At 49.1% G+C, this 23,028-nt stretch overlaps 2 protein-coding genes across 6 annotated transcripts in view; one reads left to right on the top strand and one right to left on the bottom strand.

Annotated features, from left to right (window-relative positions):
• The window catches only part of STK11 (serine/threonine kinase 11), a 64,722-nt gene extending 58,061 nt beyond the window's left edge, over positions 1-6,661 (bottom strand). Inside the window, exons 1-2 of the mRNA XM_019538267.1 lie at positions 6,611-6,661; positions 5,357-6,374 (exon numbers count right to left, since the gene is read on the bottom strand). Coding sequence (XP_019393812.1) covers positions 5,357-5,646 — 290 coding nt within the window. The 5' untranslated portion in view covers positions 5,647-6,374; positions 6,611-6,661. The remainder of the gene's footprint in view (positions 1-5,356; positions 6,375-6,610) is intronic.
• Positions 6,662-7,673: 1,012 nt separating this feature from the next.
• SBNO2 (strawberry notch homolog 2) overlaps positions 7,674-23,028 on the top strand; it is a 99,768-nt gene continuing 84,413 nt past the window's right edge. The window contains exons 1-2 of one of the 5 annotated variants that reach the window (XM_019538263.1): positions 7,674-7,967; positions 11,531-11,599. The gene's annotated coding sequence lies outside the window, so the exon portion shown is untranslated. Of the gene's footprint in view, positions 7,968-10,685; positions 10,870-11,359; positions 11,600-18,979; positions 19,189-22,703; positions 22,804-23,028 lie in introns of those variants that run through there. The other 4 variants (XM_019538262.1, XM_019538264.1, XM_019538265.1 and 1 more) reach the window with 4 other exon arrangements.

Raw genomic sequence — 23,028 nt, 5'->3', positions numbered from 1 at the left:
GATGCTGATTTACTATCTTCCCATATGTCAGCACTTAGCATGCTTCCTCTCTGCCCATCCTCCATGGTCACCTTGCTAGCACTGAACCCTCTTTCATCCTGCCCGTCCCCAAAGTGTCACACCAAATACAATGAACAGCTATTACACACACCTTCCCTCGTGTACATTCAGTTGCCCCGAGGGGTTAATACTGGAAATGCAGGCACACAGTGTTCTCACTCCCACTACTGAATGCAACAATCAGATCCCTGATAGCTCTTACCTCCCTAGGAGTTTAAAGCACCCAGAACTCATTAGCAGGGTCAGCTACTCCTTAAGCGCTCCCATTTTTGTCTGCACATGCCTAAAAAGCTGGGACAGAGGGATTCGTTTTCAACTTGCTAGCTCCAGGGACTGATATGCACTGTACCTCCCTCCTCCATTCAATGCCAGATACTACAAGTGCTACGCTTGCTGAACTATTATACTGACCTGAGCTCTTCTGTAGCTATGTTGAAGTCCCTACAACTTTGCTCCAAGACCAAACACCTGACTTCAAACAGCTTGGCACAGAAAGTAACACGCAAGCAGGTCCCAACCTGAAGTCCTTCCAGATTCACAGACTCACTGCTGGATGGGCAATTAAAACCCAACTTTAGATGGACACCTGTTCAACGCATGACCTTCAGCAGGGTTGTCAAGTGCCTCTTCTGCTAGGTTGCCCATGATATGGTTCCAACGACTCTTGATTTGCAAGAGCAAACAGTAAATGGTCAAATCACTTGTCTGTCCATTCCAATCCTTCACAAAGGTATTCAAGTCAGGGAGTGAGTGCTGAGCATGGTAAGTACAGCACAGGACACCTGGGACAGGCCGAGTCCCACAGACTTAATTAAATGAGAGACTATTAGCATTTAGTTTCATTAAACTTGTGCTATCAGAGAGAGACACAAGTAGGTTCCTAGTATTCTTTCACCTGTTTTGACATCTGTGCTAAACTCTTTTTCTATTAACTAGGGCAGTAGCTAACCACAAAGTGTCTGACTGAAAAAGCCACCCCCACACTTTTCCAACATTAGATGAGTGGTTCTCAACCTTTTCTGGACTCAAGGCTGCTCCGTAAAACACATTTTTTATTTGAGCGACACCCAGTTTCAAAACCTAATATATAACAGTGCTTGCCTCCTTGTGGAAAGGCTAGGCAGGGAGAGTAGGGGAATCACTGAGGCAAGGACAAGCCCCAGCCAGCATCTTTCTACTTAATCTGCTTACCTCCTCAGCCCTGCCTCACCCTTCAAAGGATTTGGTGGCACCCTGATTGAGAATCACTGCCTTGGATGAAGACAAGAGATTTCCTACAATTATTTCAAAGAAACAGTGATTGTATGTAGGAGTTCAAACGCCCAAATCAACACCAAGATCCAGTCTTCTTAGAGATTATTTACTGTGAGCAGACCAGTCAGCCAGAACAGGCAGATAAGAACTTAACCTCATGGGCCAAAAGGCTGAAACATTCTAGTCACAATTTCTTGGTCCTATTAAACTACTTTGCAGGGAGAGGCAGGATTGAAACATAACCATTTTGTAGTGTAAATCGGCTGAGAAACATATTAACCATGCCACCATCAGCAAGTGAGCAACAGCTGACAATTGGGTTTCCTTAGAAGGCTAGTGGAGTAAAAGCTCAGCCAGATCTCACCTGGCACAGCAGGCTGACTGCCTTACAGACAGAGCCAAACCAGGAGCCTCACCAGGTAAATGCTCAAAAATCATCTAGACATTTGAAATTTTTCACCCCCAACCCAAGATGAAAAAGCAGCTATGTGAGATGAAGTGAGAAAGAAAACCCTGAGCTCAATGAGGCCCACATGTCTCTCATTATGAGAAGTGCAAGAGAAATCACAAGCAAGTTAATTTTAGACTTTGGGATTAGCAGGTCACCAGCTTCTTGAGCTTATGGGGTCAAATGCTCCAGCTGCTGTTGACATCAGCCTTTTAAGGATTATTTCTGATGCTCTTTGACATCCTAGAAAACCTGTCTTGGACACAGGGAGAATCAGTGCCCTCCCACAGCTCTTTGTTGGGAACAGTTAATTGGATTACATGAGAAATAATAAAGAATTTAAAGTGTGAACTTTCATGAACAAAATCCTGGCCCAACAGCCAAGGAGATCAACACTTACTCCTGCAGCAGGTAAAGGAGCCATGTACTTCTACACTATTGCATATACACAGGCAATTACATGTCTGGACCCTGCCTGGAATGGACTATACTGCTACGGATGAGAAGGGAGCTCAGTCTGCGGCCCATTCTATCCTTGGCCTCTCTGGTGAGGCCGACAGGAAGACTGCTAAATGCCAGCATTGGGAGCAACTTTTGCCATGCAGACACTTGTCAAATGAGAACAAGACCAAGTTTACAACACATCCAGGCCACTGAAAAGTGTTCAGACCATACCATATTTCAGGTAGCAAAGTAAACTCCATGCAGACCTAACTTGTACTGGTTCTGTGCCCTAAATTCATCCCTAAACTAGTCATCATTCTTTTCAAGGTAGGACAATCAAATAGTAAGAGAGGCATACATCTAAAGGGGGACACACTTTTCAACTCACAACAGCAATGGGATCCCCCCATATTCACTATGGGTAGGGACTTACCAAATCTATGGCGGAAGTGGAGTGTCCGGCAGCAACTTTAATCTTTCATGTTCTCCCCTGCCATTAATTGGCCAAGAGGCCCCACCACTCCCTCCTGGCAAGGAAGTAAAAACCAGGGTTTTAAACATGGCATGGTTTTTGCCTCCCTGTCAGTCAGAAGCAAGCAGTGGTGCAGCCAGGGCTCCTCAGCCAATCAGCAGAGGGAGGCAAAAAACGGTGCCATATTTAAAACCACAGTTTTTGCCTCCCTGCTGATCAGGAGCAAGCCGCAAGCGGGGTCCCTTCACCAATCAGCGGTGGGGGGATGGGTGGGGAAGCATAAAAGATTAAAGGAGCTGCCGTGCACCCCACTTGTCATGAAGTTTCTGCAAACTATTCCAACCACATCAACACAAGATCTAAGCATCACCTGCTAATTTAGAGGCAGAATTAGGAATAAACCTCAGTGTACCAAAGGTTACAATTCAAATTGCAGTATATTTACGTATTACTTCACTTGCTAAATCACTCTAGGGCAAGGAAGTAGAATCTTGTCAGGCTGTGGCAGAAAGCCTAATTTCAATCCAGAATGGGATATTCCACTATTCTATGGCACGTGAACAGCTCACTGTGCACATGCCACATTTAAGCAAGGCCATGCAAAGTTGACTGCAGCCAAGTGATGTTTTACTGGAGTCTGGCCAGGCTGCAAAACTGGAACTGAACTATGTTAAAACACTGTTCAAAAACAATGCTACTTAGAAATAGGTCCTTACAGGGTGAGAGTTATATATTTTTACTATTCAGTCCCTATCCACACTGCCCAGTCAAACAGGAAGACCTATAGGCTCTGTCAGATCAGATGCAAGCACTGTGTTTAAATTGGTAGCAACTTATCCATTTCATATTGCATTACTACCTAATTACTTCAACTAAGTTCAGACTCCACTACACCAGGCACTGTACAAACTTAAGACACCACGCTCTAAAGTGACAATCTAAAAAAAGTGGTGTTACATGTGGATGGAGGAAGGGAAGAGAAAGGTGACAAGGATAACAGGTATTAATTCTGTACCTGTGCTAAAATAGACCACTGCTAGAAGGCTGAAGCAAAAGCCTGTTTCAAATACTGCAGCCACAGATCCAAAGAACTCTAATAATCAGGTACACCTGAATAAGCAACCCAGCTTGATCACAGAAATTAAATATCTTCTGGTTCAACTGCTGTGGTAATTAAATGAGGTGAGACACATCTACAGGATAGCTAAGGACAGTAAAATTAAGAGGATACACAGTTTATTTCAGGACACAGGACCACTTCATGCTTTCTGCATCACAAAGCTGACAGGTTAATTCCACGAATTCTGTTTCACTGGGAAGGGGGGAGCTTTTAGGGGAACAATTCAGGGGAAAGCAGCTTTCCCTTTACTTGGGGAAGCCCTGGGTGTCACTGGAGACCAGAGAAGGGAACAAAGTGACACACAAACCAGCAGTCTGCTTTTATAAAAATCAGGGCCAGCACTAGAGAGACGAGATTCCCTGTCATGATTTTGTTGTAACACTGGAGCAAAGCCTGTCCATCCTGCACTCTCAAGGTTAGAAGGTAAACTTGAAAAGCTAACCAATGGAAGGCCCCAGCACAGGATACAAAGCACTGGACAGCTGACCTCAACAACCCAAACCAAAACAGAAAAACAGAAACAAGAGCCCACAAGAGGTCAGGGCTCTGCACTCAGCATGTTGCAGGCAAAGAGGCAACTCCAGAAACATCTCCTAAGTTTTCCTCCTGCCATGAGATAAGCTGCTGAAAACTATTTGTTTTGGCAGCAAAAGTGTCCCCTTCACATCAGATAAACAACCCAATCTCACATGGCTTGCTGTGGCAAATGCAGTTGCCTGTAGAGCCCCTGCACATGTAACATCAAGGAAAGGGAATGTCAAAAACGAACTATACTTCTGACCGAAGCACAGAACCAGTGTAACTCCTGATTCAAATGCCATATTGGGATATCTGGATGCGAAACTTGTTTACCAATACATGACTTAGCACTCAGAGCACTCTTCAACCACAAATTCACTTCCCCAAGAGAAAAGCATCATTACCTCCACTTCACAACTGAGAAAAATTGACCAAGGCAGATTAAGGGACTTCCCAAGGTCACACTGGTCAATAGCACGACTAGAAATAGAGCCCAAGTCTCCCAACGCACTGGCTCACGCTCCAATCCATGTAATAAATGCCTGGAATGCAAGAGTTTCCAGCAGAGGCCCGTGAAGTATCACATGCACAGCGGCAATGCAAAGTTTATACTTCTTCTGCAGCAGGCAACCTTTCACCCTGCCTTGTTAGGGCAACTAAGCACAACACTGTTTACTGTGTGCCTCTTGGATGAAATTGCAGAAAGAGGGGTTCTCCCGACTTTGCAGCAATGCCCGACAGCGCCCAGAACATTGTGCTGCTTGTAGAAGTGGATATATTTGCACCCTATGCCCTTGGGAATAAAACGTTTCCTTTTCCTGCCCCCTCCACTGTTCAGCAGTATTTAAAGAGAGTTACCCTCTAACTCAGAATTGGCTGCATTTCAGAGGTGAAGCAATTCCTGCATGTATGTGGCTTGTAAAGTCTTTTCAAAACATATGGCTACATGCAGTGTTGAATAAAACAATACGGACTCTCAGCCAGAAAACACTGACCGGATTTAACCCTGTTGCAAATAGCCGCAGGAACCCATACTCACTTTTTAACATTTGCCTCCCCATTAGGGATCCTGCGTAGCTTCTTCTTCTTCAGGATTTTGACAGCCCTTCTACAGAGGGTTTCAGAGTCCAACATCTCCTTGACTTTGCCGTAAGACCCTTCTCCGAGTAAGTCCCCCATCAGGTATTTGCCAATAAGCTTGGCCCTTTTGCGCCGTGGCTGGTAAATGACCTCGGTGGAATCAATGCGATGGATAAAAGCATCCATCCCCACAGACATCAGCTCACTGTCTGCAAACATACTCAGCTGTTGGGGCTCTTGCATATCCATCCTGGATTCAGTTCTGTAACCCACTTGCCTCAGCCCTTAAGATTTTAATCCAGTTCTTTTTAGCTCCCGACACTCCCTTTGACTCCTCGAAAAAAATTATCCATAAGATTGTACGAACATTAATTTAAAAAACAAACAAACAAAACAACCCAACTACAAAAACAAAAAACAACCAACAAACAAAACAAAAAAAGAACCACCAGCTGCTCGTCGCTTGATAGGGTCCGATAAGATCCAGAGTCTGGCCCCAACAACGCGATCTCTTTCTTCCTGTTTTGTTTATTTTTTTCAATGTCTGAATTTTTCAGTTCGGGATTTATTAATTTTACCTTTTGACCCGGTCCCACTACTGGGGCTCAATCAGGTCAACTCCTGGCCTTCAATTTGGCCCAGTTTTAATGCTTAAGTGCTAGGTCATCCTCTGGGATCCCAGACGTCAAACCCACCAGAAGACAGACAAGTCTCTTTCATGACTTTCCATTACTGGCTGGTCATGGCCCCCGTGGGGCTGGTGTCTGCTCCCCTGCTGGCACCCCTCAGCCGTTGGGCAGCTGGAACCAGGTTTCCTCGAAGGCGTTTTCGAGACCAATCCTCGCCGCGTTGCGGTCCTTCCTGGCGAACGCTGGAGGCCTCCCGGGCCTACCGAGAGCTCCCGGGGGCATCCTTCAGCCACTCCGATGCCGCCTGACACATGATGCGTCGCCGCCGCGGCTCCAGGGCTCGGTGACCTGGGAGACACGGAACCAGCTCACACCGCGGCCGGACCCCAAAATGGGGGCTAGGGGTGGGGGGGTCATGACCCCTCATGAGGCAGCCCCTCACCCAAGCCGCTGAGGGGCCGCCCTTCACACGAAGCTGACCCCTTGCCCCCCTCAGCAAGGCCAGCACAGAGGACCCCCACCCCATTGCCCTGCCCCCACACCCTGCCGGGGGGGGTGGTTCGCGCTCCCCGGCCCCTCCTCACTTCTGAGCTCCCCGCGCCGCCTCGCCCCCGCCGCCGCTAGCACGCCGCCGCCATTTTGTTTACCTCCCTCCCCCCAGCACCCGCCGCCCTCCCCTCTCCAGGGCCTCACGCCTCCCTAGCGACCGACGTGCGCTCCCATTGGCCGCCGCGGCATCCCCGCCCTCGAGGATTGGCCCGCCGGCAGATGGTAAAGGGCGGGCGAGTAGGATTGCCGGCTGCCCATTGGCGGGTTGTATTTAGAGCCCACCCCTCTCCGGCGGCAGCGGGGGGAAGTCTGGTGCGGGGGTGGGGCTTGCCCTGTGGAGGGGGGGGTGAAAGGGCAGAGGTTAAAGGGCAGAAGGCAAAGGGGAGGGGGTTGTGGGGCTTAGCTGAGCGAGGTGTAAATAGGGGGTCCTCAGCAGTGTGTGTCCTTCAGGGGAAGTGGCTTTTTGTCCAGGAAGACACACTCACTCACTCTCTCTCTCTCTAGCCCCAGACCTCTGGCCTAGGTTGGAGGTGGAATATTATTTTACATATTAGTTAGTAAATATGCATAGCTAATGAACTGCTCATTGTTTAGGATGTGTAATTCATTAATAGCAAGCTTTTAGTGGGTCTAGATTAGTTTTGGAAAAGGAACTAGGAATAAGCAACCAAGTTCAGCCTCTTCTCAGGCTGGGGTTGCTCCTTGTCTGTCTGCCCCCAGCCTTGGGGTGGAGGTGGGGGTGTCTTCCTGGGCAAGAAGCCCCCACCCCTCCATCTTGATTGTAGCAGGGCTCCTCTACCAGGCAGGGGGAAGCGCTTCCAGAGGTGGGTTTGATCCAGCACAGCTGCCGGTAGTGGAAAACACCTGCCTGCTGTGGGGCCACTTAGCTCGTGGGCTTGGAGAGCTCTTGGTGTGGGTGAGACTTTCTCTTCAAGTCCTGCTTTCTGATGACTGGGTCTGGGTTAGGCAGACGTTGGTCACCTGCATGCTCCCATCTGGATGACAGCTGTGCACTTGACCTTGGCAGGAAGACATCTGCCTTCAGGAAATGCCAGCTAGTCCAGTGTACCATGGAGCGTTTGCTGAGGAGTGTGGACTATGGGGAGCTCCTCTTGCTCGTGCTCCCTTCTGCTTTCTGCAGTGGCTTCCTTTACAAGTATTGAGCCGCCTTCAGGGTTTTCAGCAGCCTAAGTGCAGCAAGTCTTGATGTTTCCTGGAAACTTCAGGATGGAGACTAGTTAATGGTCCTCTTTCTCCAGCATAATGGATCTTTCTGCTGCAAGGATAAAACATGTCTGGAGACTCGAGCTTTCTTAGGGGCTGCTTAGGGACTGTGGATCCAATTCCTTGAGGAAAAAACAAGGACCATCCCAATCCACTTGGATGTAAAAGGTGCAATTTTTGATCTGCCGTCTTTTAATAGGAATGCTGAGCAATTACAAACATTTAATAAACCCACACAAGCTCCTGCATGTTTCATGCCACAGATGAGTCCTGTTCCTTCCTGTACAACAAGTTGCTCGGATGCTGTGTGATGAGGGTGCTGGTATAAGAATCTATACTTCCAAGGATAAGGGTAAAGACATTTATGTAGACTGCAAAAAGCACTTGCTTAGGGATAAGAAAGTTACTTGGCGGAAGCCTCATGACACTACCTTAATCCCTGTTCAAATACTGCATGTGCTGGTTGTCAGCCATTTGGTACGTGGGGAACAAATCCCATCAGGCAGTGTTGCTTCTGTGCAGGATACAAGCTATTATTGCTACTTCGAGTTTTTACCTCAAGTGTTGTGCTGAATTTGGTTCTTTTCTCAGAGCTTTGCCTCTTAGAGTCTTGCTGAGTGTGGTTCCACACATGTGGGGCACTATCTTATTTTTAAATGCAGTCCTAAAAGGAACCTAAAATATCTTTGGGACCAGCATGACATCAGTTTATGATGTTTAAATGGGATTGCCAGCTGGCTGGTATTTCACTGGCACAGTCAGTGTTTGTACCCTCAGGCCTGTGTTGAAATCCTCATGGCCTTATGCTGTTTCTGCGCAAGAAGAGCCTTACTTGAGTCAGGTGTAAAGGCATGATTCTCCTGTTGCCTTGTTGCTGAAAGTCAGGACGATCTCAGCTGAAATCGTGTAATTCCTTCGGTATTAGCTTGTTCATAGTGGAACCAGGTCTGCAGGGCTTCAGAGTTCATAAGGTAATCTGAATAGCTGCCATTTCCTTGCCCCGTACTCTGCTTTTTCCCCCTTACATATGCAGATGTCACTAATAGATGAGCTTGGACCTGTAGGTGGGAAACCAGCCCACAGGCAGCGCAGTGAACCAGGCTGTTCAGAGTGTTTACTCTGTCCTGGCTCAGCAGCCAGCAGATTGTACGGTGCACTGCCAAGAGAGAGCACTGGTGTTCGGCCTTCCTGTGGAGGGCAGGGGCAGTAGTGCTCAGCCCCTTGGATCACATTGTGTTATTCCAACAGTATCCCTAGCCAGTTGTCCAGGAGCAAGGTGAGATCACCGTGGAGCTCCTGAATGAGGAGACAGGCATTCTGCAGCGAGATGCTTTTGGAGGTTGTGGGGAGCAAGCGGGTGCAGAGAAGGGTGGAGCTGGGAATTGTCTGGTGCCATGGGTAGACTCCACCCAGATCTCAGTTCACCCCGTGTCTCATTGTGGAAGTCTATACCTTTTTTGGCTGCCAAGTCACTCTGGCAAGAGTGTCTGACCAGGTATAGAATTTTGTGGGGAAAAGACAAGTCGCATCCCCTGTCCCCCTGTGACGAGCATTATAACCCTTTCCTTTTACCAAACCCTTACCTCCTCTCTCCTGGCGAAGAGGGCTCTGATCTTCCCCTCCAGCACCCCAGTTGGCTACTTTGGTCCCTACCCTATGTCACACCCAACCCTGCTTTGGACTCGAGCTGTGACACTTGACTGCGTGACCCTCAGAGAAAGTCCCTGTCCTTGCAGATGAATTATGTTTGGGCTCGGCAGCAGTTGACATCAGCCCCATCAGGCCCAGTGACACAGACCATACAACGTGTCTGGCATGGCAGTTCCCCTGATCAGCACCAGTCAGACCACATGGGTGTCACCTGGCCCATTTCTCTTCCTCCTAGTAGATCTTTTGATCATCTGCCAGTGGGGAAGCTGCTGTCTCGCTCTTGGGGGCCAGGTCCGGTCTGGGAGAGAAGAGCCAGTAAGAAGACTGCTCCCCTGCCGCGCCCCCGGTCGGCATGGCTAGCCACTTGGCTCTGCCTGTTTTAAGCATGATGCAACCTCCCTTGAGTCCAACTGCATCTCCTCTGGGAACCTGTTCTGCTGATCAGGGTGTTTGGTACTAAATTTAACGTGTGTAAAACCTCAGCGATGTGCCCCAGGGTCTGGTTACAGACACTTGCCTGAGCAGGACGTGCTTTCTCTCCTCTCCTTTCCAGCTCTTGACCTATTGCCTCCTTTCTGTTTTTCACCAGTTCCTGCCCTCCTTTCCTTCTCTCCCTCCTTTGCTCCACACATACACCTTTCCCCCAGCTCCCTTCTGTGCTAAACACTTCTTCTGGGCTCAGGACTCCATGGTACCTGGCTCTGTACAAGCGATACTATTTTGAAGGAGGTAACCATTTAAAACAATGAAGTATCTTACACTGTGAGCTCTTTGGGACTCTTCCAGCTATGTTTTTACTTTGATTATGGACTGGTTCCCAGGCTAATTAGCAGAGGGCAGATAATAATAGGGAATTATAATACAAAAACTTAATATATGGAGGAAACAGAGCATTTTCTTAAATCTTATCTCTACTTCATTTCCTCTGCAATAGTTAACTCTGGCTTGGAGACTGTTACTGAGAGCTGGAAGTTCTTAAGCATCAGAAGACCCATGGAGGGACACAGCACAGCTGAAAGAGGCTGGTACTAGGATAGAGAGACTTGCACCTCCAGCTTCCAGCTCAGCCTGTCCCCTTTCAGCATTGGCCTAAAGTTACTGCCATCTGCTTGAGGAAATTCCAGGCCGTTATCTGCATCTTATTTATACTGATCAGCTTCTGTTACAATAGGAACATCAGCTTAGATGTCATTGGAGCCTCTTTAGCTGCTTCATGTGGGTCAATGGAGGCCAGTTTGGATGGTGACTCAAATGACATTTCAAAACTTTCCTAGGTTGACAAAATGTAGGCAGAATCCAGGATGCTGTTCAGACTCGACCCACAGACAGATGGACTTTACATCATCTTGGAAGATGGATGGATTTTGTTTCAAACTGATTTACAGTGACAGCTATACTCATGTGTCAAGAGTCCCTCCAGGTACTACTTTGCTTTGAAAATGTCTTATTCAGCAGGATCATAACATGCGGATTTGCTTCTTGCCACTGTAATAGATAACATGGCATTCATGTAGGTTAAAGGTACGTAGCTGAGAGGGAAAAATGCTTGTTGGCAGTGTTCTTAATAACACCGGAGATTATTAATGCAAATGTTAAAAAAAATCGCATCCCATTTCCTTCCTTGATACCATTTGTTTGTTACTGATATAATGTTTCCAGCTTCCTCATCCATTTTTTTCAGCATGTCGCACAAATACCAGGTTGCCTTATATATTAGGCTTAATAGTGCTGTTACCATGTTCCCAGGCCAGTCTCTCTTTCCTAGATGAAACAAATTCAGTTTCTTTAGTGTTTCCACTAAGCTGCATACTCTAAACACCACAGCATTCTTTCTGCTCTGGTCTCTTTAAATGTCTGTGTCATAAAGTGTAGTGGCAATGTGGTGATGGCAAATGCCATGCTTGTATAACCCAGCTCACTACACATGGTGTATATATAGCCTTTTCCACCTCTCTCAATAGGCCTCACCAGTTTATATTTAAGTCTGCCTAAAGGCCTGCTTCAGCCAGGTGTATTCGCTTGTCTATAACTTGCCTGTTCTTTTTCCTCTTCCCCTCTAACGGTGGTCTGTTTGTCCTTAGACAGTGAGGTCCTTCAAGCAGGGCTGAAGGATTTGAAGATCTCCTGGCCATCACAGATGCTGAGTAATAGTAATTAATATCTTGCTCTTATCTGGTGCTTTTCATGCATAAATCTCAAAGCACTATTGCAAGGTAGGGCAGTAACATTAGCCTCAGTGTACAGAGGATGAGAAGCCACTCAGCCTGGATAGCAGTAACAGAAATAAGCCCATTTAATTTTGAGCCTAGTCATGTTCTCTCCTCCTTTCCTCATAGTAGCCTGCTGGTGGGCTGTTTATATTGACAGCAAAGCAGGGAAGTTTTCAATAACAACAGGGATTTCCTTTGTATTTAAGCAAGTGTTTGGAAAACATTCCTGTTGGGTCTTTGTAAACTGATTCCTTCCTCTTCCCCATAACAGCAGGGACAATACTCTGTAATTTCAGGTGTGGGGTCAGGCCCAGATTCAGCAACAAATGTTCACATTTAATCATGGAAGTTGGCAGGACTTGGGCATAGATTAAATGCCTTGCAGGATCAGGGCCTGTGGGGACTGCATCTTGGGTTCTGGTAAAGTCAGATCCTGGGAGGGGACAGTTTGTTTGGAAGACTGTTCTGTACATCCTAGTGTTAATAGTTCTCCAAATGAGAATGGGGTAAAGTTTTTATGAGTATATAGGAGAGACAGTGCTGATCTGGTGCAGGTATTTAGACTTCTGGAGATGCAGAAAGACACCAGGGGGGTCCAGCCTGGTCTCTGATGACTGTTTTTGGAAGGGTCAATCCTGCCTGGATTGGTGGGAGTGTCAATCCTGCTTACCCAGCCTTGTAAACCCCACTAAGCATCTTCCTGCCTCTTCAATACCTAAGTGCCTTTAAAAACCTGATCTTATGCATGGATCTGAACTGACCATGTAGACAACTAAACAGGATCTAGGTGGAATTTAGGCACCTGAGTCACAAAGAGCAATCCAGATCACCCCTGTTCAGTGGCTGCAAAACCCCAGAGGCCTAGGTTCAGTAGCTGCTTCCATTTGGGCCTGACAAGGTCCTATATACCTGGAGCTGGGCTCCTGCACATGCTTAGAGGATATCCAGATTAGACCAGAAGGGAGGGATTAGGCTGGGCTGCCCTCAATCCCTTCAGTTGAAGCTGGCCCACTGAGCAGCCAAGGATGCCAGTTTCCTGGACCCAGATGGAGAGCAAGGAAGATGGAGTTGAGACTCTGTCTAACTTAATGGTTCTGACCCTGCCCATACGGGGGCAGGCCTGGGTTCTGTTGTCTGCTGTCTGAACTGCTTAGGCATTTTATATTGGACAATCACTTATCAAGACACGATTAGCACAGGCAAGTGTGTCCCTGCAGAGGCGGGGAGGTACAAAGGCAGATGTGCAGTCTCTAGGCCTCCAAAGTCTTTCTAAACATTTTGCCCCTTTGGTTTCTATTGTCATAAATGGATTTGCACCCAGGCAAACTGTTGTTTGAGAGGGAAAGGAAGTAGGCTGGTGGGACAGATTCTTCAGGGCATAATTCCATTCACTTCAGCAGAGCTGCCCCAGGAGTGAATGGATCTGATGTGTTACTGTGTAAGGATCTGTTCCTCCTTCCACATTCTTTCCAGCTGTTGTCATGTGTTTCTGGTCAGTGGTTTACAAAATGAGAGAAAAAAGAATGGTAAATTCTGCCCTTGGTTGACACGCACAGTGGTTTTAGTTGAACGAATAAAAAGCTATTTTAGGTTTTGATGAGCCTGTTCTCTTTAAATCACAAGTAGGGTTCACACCAGGGTTTCTTCTGATCACATAGGCAATACTGGTGGCTCTGGCCTATCTGCGTTATAAAAAAAAATGGATGGTCTGGGGCAATCCATACCTTCCGTACCTGGAAGTTCACGCACCTTCTAGCTAACCTCCTGGATGAGGTCTTTCATGAAAGTGGGGTGGGGGAAGAGGGGCTCTGTTCATTTAAATCCTGGAGTCCACAGCTACTCTGCTTTGCCAGTCACCACGCAGTCTGCCCAACTGAACTTTCCACAGCAGGTGTTGCATCAAGGGTTTCCTGCTGGAGCCTGAGGGACGGCAGGGCCTCAGCCATCCTAAGGCCTTATGCTCCTTCCATTCTTCTGGTAGCAGCTGGCATGTGATCCTGGTTCCTGGCAGCGTTGGTGTTCCTCCGCTAGGCGGCAGTGCAGGCATATGAACAGGCCCCTCAGCTGGTGGGCCTGCATGGTCAACATGTTCAGAAGTGGCTACTGATTTCAGAGTGGCTCATATTTTGGGTGCCCTGGGGCTGGATCTTGAAGGAGCCAAGCAACCACAGCTCCTGTGGACTCTACCTGGCACCCTGGAGACTCGGTGCTTCTGAAGGCCAGGCCCTGACCACATGCCTCAAATTGCCCAGGCACAAATCTGGCTTTGTAGTTATCAGGGATATAGGTTGTAGCTGTCTTGGTCTAAAGGCAAAAGCAGTCAGAACTTTTGTGGTAGGGGCGATACATTTTATTAGATCAACTAGGTAGTTGCAAAAAAATAAATCTTTATGCAAATTATAGTTACCAAAAAAATTCTTTATTTGCATAAAGATTTATTTTTTTGCAACTACCTAGTTGGTCTAATAAAATATATTGCCTCTACCACAAGAGTTCTGACTGCTTTGTAGCCATCACATTTCTGGATCCAGAGTCAATGTAGGAGGCAGAAATCAGCCATGCTGCTGTCCATTGGGTGCAGTGAAAGACTTTGGGAATTGGAAGCTACATACACGGCATTACAAACCACCTGGTTGAATTTCAGTCCAGGTCACTGTAATGGGCACTCCCACCAAACCTTTGCCAGATTTGGTGGAGAAATCTGCTTGTTGGCCAAGAGACTGGTCAGTCCAAGGCACCAGTGAAATATGCAGCCAGGCCAGCTTTTTGAAATCATGCAGCAGCTAAGGGAGCTCTGGCTAGTTGCGATCAGTGAGTCGGAGAAGGGTCTTGCTGCAGGCAAGTATCAGAGGTGAGCAGAAGCCTATGTGGGAACGAGGCTTAGCTAAGAGGTCTTGGCTCCAAAGAATTCATTGCCATTGCTGTTCCAGGGAGCAGCCCAAGTCAGATCTGTCAATGTATGGAGTTGTTGATGCAGTTTATCCTCAGCAGTACTGCTGTGACAAGACTTCTGGGTTTCACTCCCAGGCTTGTGGTGCTGTTGCTAAGTCCAAGACAGTTCTTCTCTCTGCACCTTGCTGTCCTGATGTACTGATATGGTTAATGCAGCCTGCAAAGGGGAGAATGCAGGGACTTGCAGAGGTCTGGAAAGAGCATGGAGTTCCTGGATGGGCATGGAATGCAGAGGGACAAAGCCCCCTGCCAAAGTGTGGGGCAATGCCTGCTTGCCTTGCGTCCCCTGCTGCTGTCTGCAGGACACTCTCCTGACAGTGCAGAGCTGCCACTGATTTACTCCTGCTCTGGCATTGACTCCAGCATACTGGAAAGTGATCACCCAAATTCTGGTAAGTGCTGTGATTCCCCTTCCTGAGGGACTGCCTGGTTCCCAGAAGCAGGAGGGCAGGATTGATTGGATGCCGTCCATGGTAAAGAAACCCGAGCAGGGGGATGGGGAGGGTCTCCAATGCCTCTGGCCACTGGTTGATAGTGGTTCCATATCTGGGTTACATCAGCTGCACTCTGCTCCTTGGCAGGCTCTCAGGCTCTCTCTTCCTCTTTCCAGAAGATGGCAGGGAAACGAGCTCCACCTTTGTGCACACTGAGCAGGCCCTCCCTGTTGTCCTTCCAGGAAAGAGAAGAGCATCAGGTGCTGCGTATCAGCTTGTGGTACAAATGTGCTGCAGGTCAGGTCTGGTGCTGGGTCTGCATGCCAGGCAGTCATAGAAAAATGTCAAGTCAGCACTAACCTCCATGGGGCTGGTGTGGCTGGCTGGCTGCATCAAAGGGCTAGCTCATAGCCTGGTCTGCCTGGCTAATGGCCACATGAGGGATCCACTGCGCACGAAGGAACTGGGGGTTGGCATTAAAGGCTTCACCTGACACCAGGAGTCAGGCTGGGCAATGTCTTTGCTCCCAATGCTTGGCTGTTTCCGAGGTTCCTGCTCTTGGGCTGGCCTCTGGCTTGCTCCTGTCCAGACCTGGGTCCTAATCACATTGCCCAGTCCTGGCCATCGCACTGTGAGAGTGAAGGAATCCGTTTATCCACAGGTCAGCATAGGAGTCTCTGCAAATCATCCCTCTTAAGTGCCTTTGTGCCAGATACATGGAGTTTGGCTCTTACCCTTCTAGCTGAGGAGATGTCAGCCTGCTTAGCCCACTCAGATTACCAGGAAGGAACCCGTGGCCCTGTGAAATGGAACCTGGGGAAAGGACAGAGAACCCACTTTGCCTGTTTAGGCTGGCCATGGAACAGCCATCCAGTGGGACCAGTGTTACCTTGCTGCTGGCTAGGGCAGGGATTGCAGCTGGTCCCACTGCCCACAGCACCTATCCACTTTGGTGGTGCACGGATTAGTTGCCACACCAGAGTCCCCAAACCAGCTGGGGTGGTTGTTGGAGTGCAGCATGCAGCCAGCCCTACTAACCTAAGCAATGGTCTGTCTCCCCCATATTTCAGATAAATTCTCCTTGCATGTTTGAAAGTGCCTAGCAGAGGGAAGTCTGAGGCAGTGTTCTCCCCTCCTGTGAACGCTACAGCTAGCTCTTATGTCCATGGTTGGAGGGAAGAGGGATATATGGAGCTGGTTTGATGTGACCCTCACCTTTCCCTGCCCCCGTCAACAACCTAAGTTATCCCAGATCACTTCTCCTCCCTCCCTCCAAGCTCCATGCATCTGGCAGGAAAGGCTGAGAAAACAGCCTATCTGCTGTGAGGACTCTTCCCACCCACCTGCATTGCCACAGGCCCTGGGTCAGAGCTATCCCTGCAGATGCCTCCTTTCCACCCAGAGGGAGAAGGGCAGGAGAGGATTACAGTCAGCTAGGCCCAAAGCTTCTCACTTTGACGGAAAGTCAGGGAATTTCCAGGCTGTGGAAAAACAGGAACTGGCTATGTATGACAGACAAGGCCAAGCTCTGACGTGGCAGCCCTGTGCTAAGGCCCTGTTCCTGCCTGCAGAGGGGAGGGCTCTCCAGAGTAAGAACCATGGGGTCAGCAGTAGTCAGGGCAAGCAGTTTAACCTCCTTGCTGAAAGTCACTGGGCTATGCCCATTTGCTGCAGCTTGCCATGTTAGGAGGGTCTTTCCACATGCCTGTGTTTGGGGTATGAAGGAGGTGGGTGGAGAGAACCTTGCATGATGGAGCCCAAATGTGTCCTTCAGCATTTAACCCCATCTCAGATGTCTCCAGCAATGGGGTCCCTTTGAGCTTCCTCCTGAGGAAAATCCCACCCCCATCTCTGAGATCACAGGACTCCTCTGCCATTACCTCCATTTCAACCCTCTGCTCCTAATTGTACCATCCTGCTGCTGGGCTCCTCTCACCCTTTCTGGTACCAATCAGAAGCCAAGCTGGTCCCTCAAGACCAAACTTTATTGGATTACTGGTTTGCACTGAGCTGTTTCATGGCTCGAAAGTCTTGAGGGTTTTGAAGATTTTATTCCACGCCCATCTGCTGTCACAGTGCACAGCCATGGCAGGCTCTGGTGATAGTTGGTTCTGCCCTGTGTAACAAGGTCCCACTCTAGCACTGAGGAGAAGAAATGCAGCTTCTTCCTGCTCCCCATTCCAGTGGCTCCAAAACAAGACCAGGCTCACAACCCCCTGGGACATGGGGACTGCCTCCTTGGATCAAACCCATGGTGCATCTCACTCAGCATCCTGCTCTTGCCAGTGGCTGGGATCAGATGCTGCTGTGAACAGAGTGCAGGAACTCACAGAGGGCAGATGTGGCAAATACACTCCTCATGCAAATCTCAGCAGGTTGCTGTGCTTGGCAGAGGGCTCTCTCCTCTGGTTCATTCCCTCCTAAGCCACTCTGATGTAGATCCCTGGCCCTCAAGGAACCCAGGGCCTGCTGCCAGCCCTGCTCATTAGCATTCCTGCCAAAGTACCTGCTAATCCAGCCCTTCTTATTAGCAGGTGAGAATTAAGGGAGAGGTTTGAATTTCATCCTTGCCTAAGGATCCCCTCCTACAGGAGAGCAGATAAACCCTGGCCTCCCAGAGCTAAGCGGGGAGTAAAGGGCTGGGGTTGAAAGAAGACCCTTGCTGGAGGTGCAGTGTTGAGATGTTTCAGCTTGTGGAAGGGGTGAGGTTTGGAAAGGCTTTGTATACACATGTGCTGTCAAATCCAACTCTAGCTTGCAGCATGTGCACAGTGGAAAGAGGAGGAAAGGGAATGACCTCTCCTACTCTGAACCAGGGGTGGGATGAATGAGGAAGGAGCCAGCATGGGGGGAGAATGAAGTGAATCCAGAGCCTGTTTCTGGCCCTCCCAGTCCCTTGCCGAGAGGAGGCAGGGGTGAAGGCCTGGGTTTGCAGTTTCTCCCTGTGCTGGATACCACGAATGTGTTATTGGCATGTGGGGTTTGAGGTGAGCTTCACAGGCAATGTGAAGGCATGGCTGCAGGGTCATGTGTGAACCATATCCTGGTCATGCTCTTGAGCATCAGGGAGACCAAACAGGTTTCCTCTTTCAAGTCCTCCCTCTGCTTACTTCTCTTCGTAAGGTGGGAGAAGGTGCTACCCATCTTGGCTGTACCCATCTGACTCTGCTACCAGGTGTCCTGGTGGCAGTCGGCAACTGCAACTGCCAAGCTACCAGACCACAGGCACATGCACACACCTCTGGCACCTCTGTGTGTCTTTGCTCAGTGGTTGTGTTGGCAAGGCATGGAGTACACTCTGGGAAACCACAGCTACTCAAGGAGCTGCAGCAGCCAGCAGAAGGTGAAGGGGAATCTGCATGTTCTCCTACCAGCTAGCTACAGACTGGTGGCAGAAACTTTTTGCATTTAATTAGTGGGGCTAACTGCAGAGGTGGACTAACTCTGCTGCATTGAAGTTTGGGGTGTGGATGAGGCCTGGGACAAGAGAGGAGAGAGGGTTCACTCTGAGGAGGAGACAAATTAATTGCAGAACAAAGACTTGTACTTCCAGTGCAAGTATTCAGCTACATTGTACAAAACAAAAGAGCTCTGAGCATCTTGAAACCCTTAGAAATATACCTGCTTAAAGAGACTCTAGCAATTGCTTCCAGATAACACTGCTGGCATGCTTAAAAGCAGAGACAGGGTGGCTTTCACTGCCTGTGCTAGGTACTTAAGAAGAAAAATGTATAAGCAAGCAGGGAAAACCATACAGTTTTGAATGCTGAATTACCACAGCATTGGCTTCAGAATAGAACAATATATTCAAGCAATATGATTGAGCCAGTCCCCTGCTTGTTTGGTTCCGGAAGGAAAAGTGTTGATAATACAGATAAAGTAGATATACTTTATATGATTCTTATGAAATTGCACCCAGAAATTAAACAGGTCAGGAGAAATAAGAATCCACCTGCAGTGTTAACAGTGGCAATCTCTGGGCCAGGGTCTGAATAGCAGAAAGTGAAACTGTCTGGAGAGTGACAAAATGTTGAGACATAGAAACAGAAAGTGAAAGCCACCAGGTTGGATTGTTTATTGCACTTGGGAGGACTGGAGTTGGAGGTGAAAGAAGTGAATCATCTGAAGTGGCGTTCCAGAGAGGTAAGGAAATGGGTTCTTTTCTCCATTGTAATCTCAAAGGGGGTTTGTCTTGTCATCAGACTTGCCAGATTTCTAAACTCCCACTGCAGGGTGGGGACAGAACCAGGAAAGGGGGGTGTTGGTACTGTTTTGCATCATCATGCTTAGTGCTTGAGCTGTTTCACTACTTGTTTTCTTTTCTTTCCCAGGCCCAGTTTGAAGGCTAAGGGTTAGTGTCACAACCTTTTTTCCTCTGGGGATTGAGTTGCATGTGTCTGGTCAAAAGGGGAGGGTAGGAAGAATCATAGAAGCTGTCTCCTCCTCAGTGTGAAGGGCTACAGTGGGATAGGGTGGAGGAAGCTGTTGGTGACAGTGTGAAACTAGCTGGGTACTGCATGCTGTGGGGAGAAGACTGGTTTCTGGACTTGGCTGGCAACTGCATTGGGCATTAAAAAATGCCTTGCAGTTCTTTTGCTCATATGACTCCAGCACTTTTTCCTGCCATGGGCAGGGGGTCAGACTCGATGATTCATTGAGGTCCCTTCTGACCCTAGCATTTATGAATCTATGAACCACTGAGTAGGGGAAATGCCCCATTTCTCACTTCCTAGATTGGCAGAGGGAAGGATCCAGGCAGGGCTTATGCTGTCTTTGCAACAGGAGAGGACTGTGCATGTGGTTGAACAGAACATGCAGCCAGTGAGGGAGCAGAGCTGATGGGATCCCACTTGGGCTCCTACGTCAGCAGGACAGCGATTTGTAACAAGGTCCCAAGAGGGTGGTCTTTGGGTTCGTACAGAGACTGCATGGTAGAGGCAACAGCCAACTGGGGCTGGGAGAAGCCAGGAAGCAGAGAAGGTTCAATTATCTTTTGTTGTTGCTCACTTTGAACAAAATCCAGCCTCACAGAATTAGGGTGCAGAGCCCTCAAAGATGCTGAATGGCAACAGCTGATGAGGAAGTTGCCCACACAGATACTGTGTGCACCTAATTAAACACATGCCTGGGACCATGGCTGGGTGCTGAGTGGGAGGCAGACTGGCTTCCTCAAGGCCTGCTATAATAAATCCTTTTGTTCTCTTTATCTCCTTTGAAGTTAATTTCTTTGATGGGGCTGAAGTAGGTCTTGGCTGGCGCTTCTTGGCTGTTCTCTGTGACGAGAAAAGGGAACAGCCAAGAGAACATTCCTGCTGGGATCCTCTCTTATCCTGAGTGGGTTTAGGTTCTCTCCAGCTTTATTTTGGCATTTCCTGTGTGCAAAGATTGAGAATGCAAGACTCCCTGATAGTCCCAGTGACAGCGTCCTTGAACCTGGTTGTGGGCCTCCACGGTGACCCAGCTGGCTAATGTATGGGCTGAAGCCTCTCACTAATCCCTAGCATCTCATCAAATGCGATGAGTCTTAGGGATCCCAAATTCAGTGACCCTAGGTTTGAGGTGGGCCCCATTACAGCTCCCTGCATTGGGGTTTTATTGTAATCAGAACATTTAGTGGCATTTCCTCCAAGTGAATGGCTTCCTTTGTTAATTGGTGTTGGCCACCATCTCAGCTAGCATGCCAGGGATCTCCGGAGCTGGGAGCATGAGCTGTTACAACTTGAGCTAAAGAACCAGGTGTCTGTAGCTGAGTCCGGAAGAGACTCGTATCTGCTGTGTATTGGGCAGAGTGGGAATATGGCAAACAGGCTCAACGTTTTACAGAAGCAGGACATTAGCTGCCATGGTTTATCTGTGGCAGGTTAGGGTGTTAGGTCTGGTTTGTCAGGCTTGACGGTAGTCTTATATAGAGTTTAGATTATGGTTTGTATGGGATTGTTTGGATAGGATGATCCTGCTTCAGACAGGAGACTGGACTAGATGACTCTTCAAGGTCCCTTCAAGCTCTGCTTGTCTTATGACAGGCTCCCAATCCAGTCTCAGTGTGCCTATACCAGCTGTGCGCTGCTCTGACCTGCTGCCAAAAAATAAGCCCTAGCCACCCATTCTACACGCTTCAAGCTGAATAGAGGTGGCAGGATTTTTTTGTGGGGGATGCCTGCTGCTGTCAATCTTGCCACAGCAGCTACATAGCTGTTGCTAGAACTGCCTCAATGTTGTTTAATTTGGAGCAAAAGTGGGTGGGTGGGACTTGCATCCTGGCAGAAGCCTTGAGTGACATGGAGTCAGTACAGATGTACCCCGGACTTGCTCTGCAACCCTGTGACCTCCCACCCCATCACTGGTGGTATGTAGTATCCCCAGCCAGCAAACATTGAGAAAAGATAGGCTGTGAGCCAAAGAGAAAGGGGTTTCTGTGTTAATACAGAGCATGAACATGGCAACTAGCACACGTTGGCTCTGCTGGGCAAGAAAGCCTTTTCATTCTACCATAATGGCAAGTAAAAGTAATACCCAGCTGAGCCTACAACACTTACTCACAGTGCTTCTTATTTTACACTACCAGAGAGCCCTCCTGTTTTATTCATGATCCCAGCCTTTCTTCTATTCAGCTGGACACTGATATTTTAGAGACCAAGTAGTACAGGGTGGTTCTGGACTACTGGCTGTTTCCAGCTCTGGAAACAAAGCAAAATGGGGCTGTCTGCATTGTTGATATTGGACTGGAGCGGCCAGCAGAAAGTGAGATCCATCTGGAACACAACTTTTATATCATCTCATCTGGGCTTTTGTTTTTCAATGCCCAGAGAGTTCAAATGGCAAAGATCCAGCACAAAGGACAGGAAAGACATTTTAAAGAGGAGAAAAAAAGAAAAGCAGCTGCATTAATTTTTCAGCAGAATGTTGTATTACATTAGTTCTGCGATTCAGCTTTTCTGCTAATTTACAGTAAAACAGAACAAAAGCATTGCACCTGCCTGGAAGGGCAGCAAACTGAGTTCTGATCCAGGGACTCCCGTTGGAGTCAGGGCCAAGCTTTAACAGTTAGTGCAAGCTCACCAAGTAGTTTCCTGTTGCAAGAGGAGGCACAGAACTATTGTTACCATTTGGCAGGTGGGAAAACTGAGGCACAGACAAGGCTTCATCCCCAGTCACAGCGTGAACCAGTGGCAGGGAGAGCAGCAGAACCCAGGAGCGGTGACCCAGGCTCACTGCATAGCCCTGGAGGGAGGCAGGCTTTCCCTCATCAGGCCTGTTTCCTTGGGGAAACCCCACCAGCTTTCTGGCCCCAGATGCCACAGCTGAGTCTGTGTGGAAGGGAAGGCTACTAATGTGGGGAGTGGGTGGACTTTGCAGCATTGCTGCCCTCTCCCCCTCTTCCTCGCAGCCCCATCCACGTGCCCTCCCCCGCCATCCTCCTCTCCACCTCCTCCTTCACTTAACAGCCACCTCACTTCAAGCCCTTTCCAGCTTTTTGCCTAGGCCTCCCCATGGCCTCTACCCCCCACCCTAACCTCAGTGCAATCTGTGCCCTCTTACCCCATTCTCCCCAGCCCCAGTGTATTCTTCCCCACTCTCCCCAACCCCGGCGCAATGTCCCCCAGCCCCCCTCGTGTTCCTCCCCTCCCCCCAGTTCCGGCATCCGGGGCCGGTCGCCGGAAGTTCGTGTACCACAACCAAGATGGCGGCGCTGAACCCGGAAGTGAGGCGGAGCGGCCGCCAGGAGGGCTGTTGAGTGCGGGGCCCCCCGGGAGCCAGGTAAGGGCCGCCCCGCGCGCTCCGCCGCCGCCTCCCCTCCACTCCCCGGCGCTCCCGCCCCGGCGGGGCACCCACCCGCGGCCCGGGGCCTGCAGGCGCCCGATACCCCCCTCCCCCCACTCTGGGGCAGGGTCTCTGGGCAGCCGCGGGGGTCAGTCGTGGCGGGGGGTGACCTTTCACCTTTCACCGCGGCCGGGGGCGCTCGGGAGTGTCCGGGGAGCCCCG

Source organism: Crocodylus porosus, unplaced genomic scaffold (genome assembly GCF_001723895.1).
Source record: "Crocodylus porosus isolate Cpor-Errol unplaced genomic scaffold, CroPor_comp1, whole genome shotgun sequence".
NCBI lineage: Eukaryota > Metazoa > Chordata > Crocodylia > Crocodylidae > Crocodylus > Crocodylus porosus.
The sequence above is the reverse complement of the archived record's forward strand: the minus strand, read 5'-3'. Positions and strand labels throughout refer to the sequence as shown.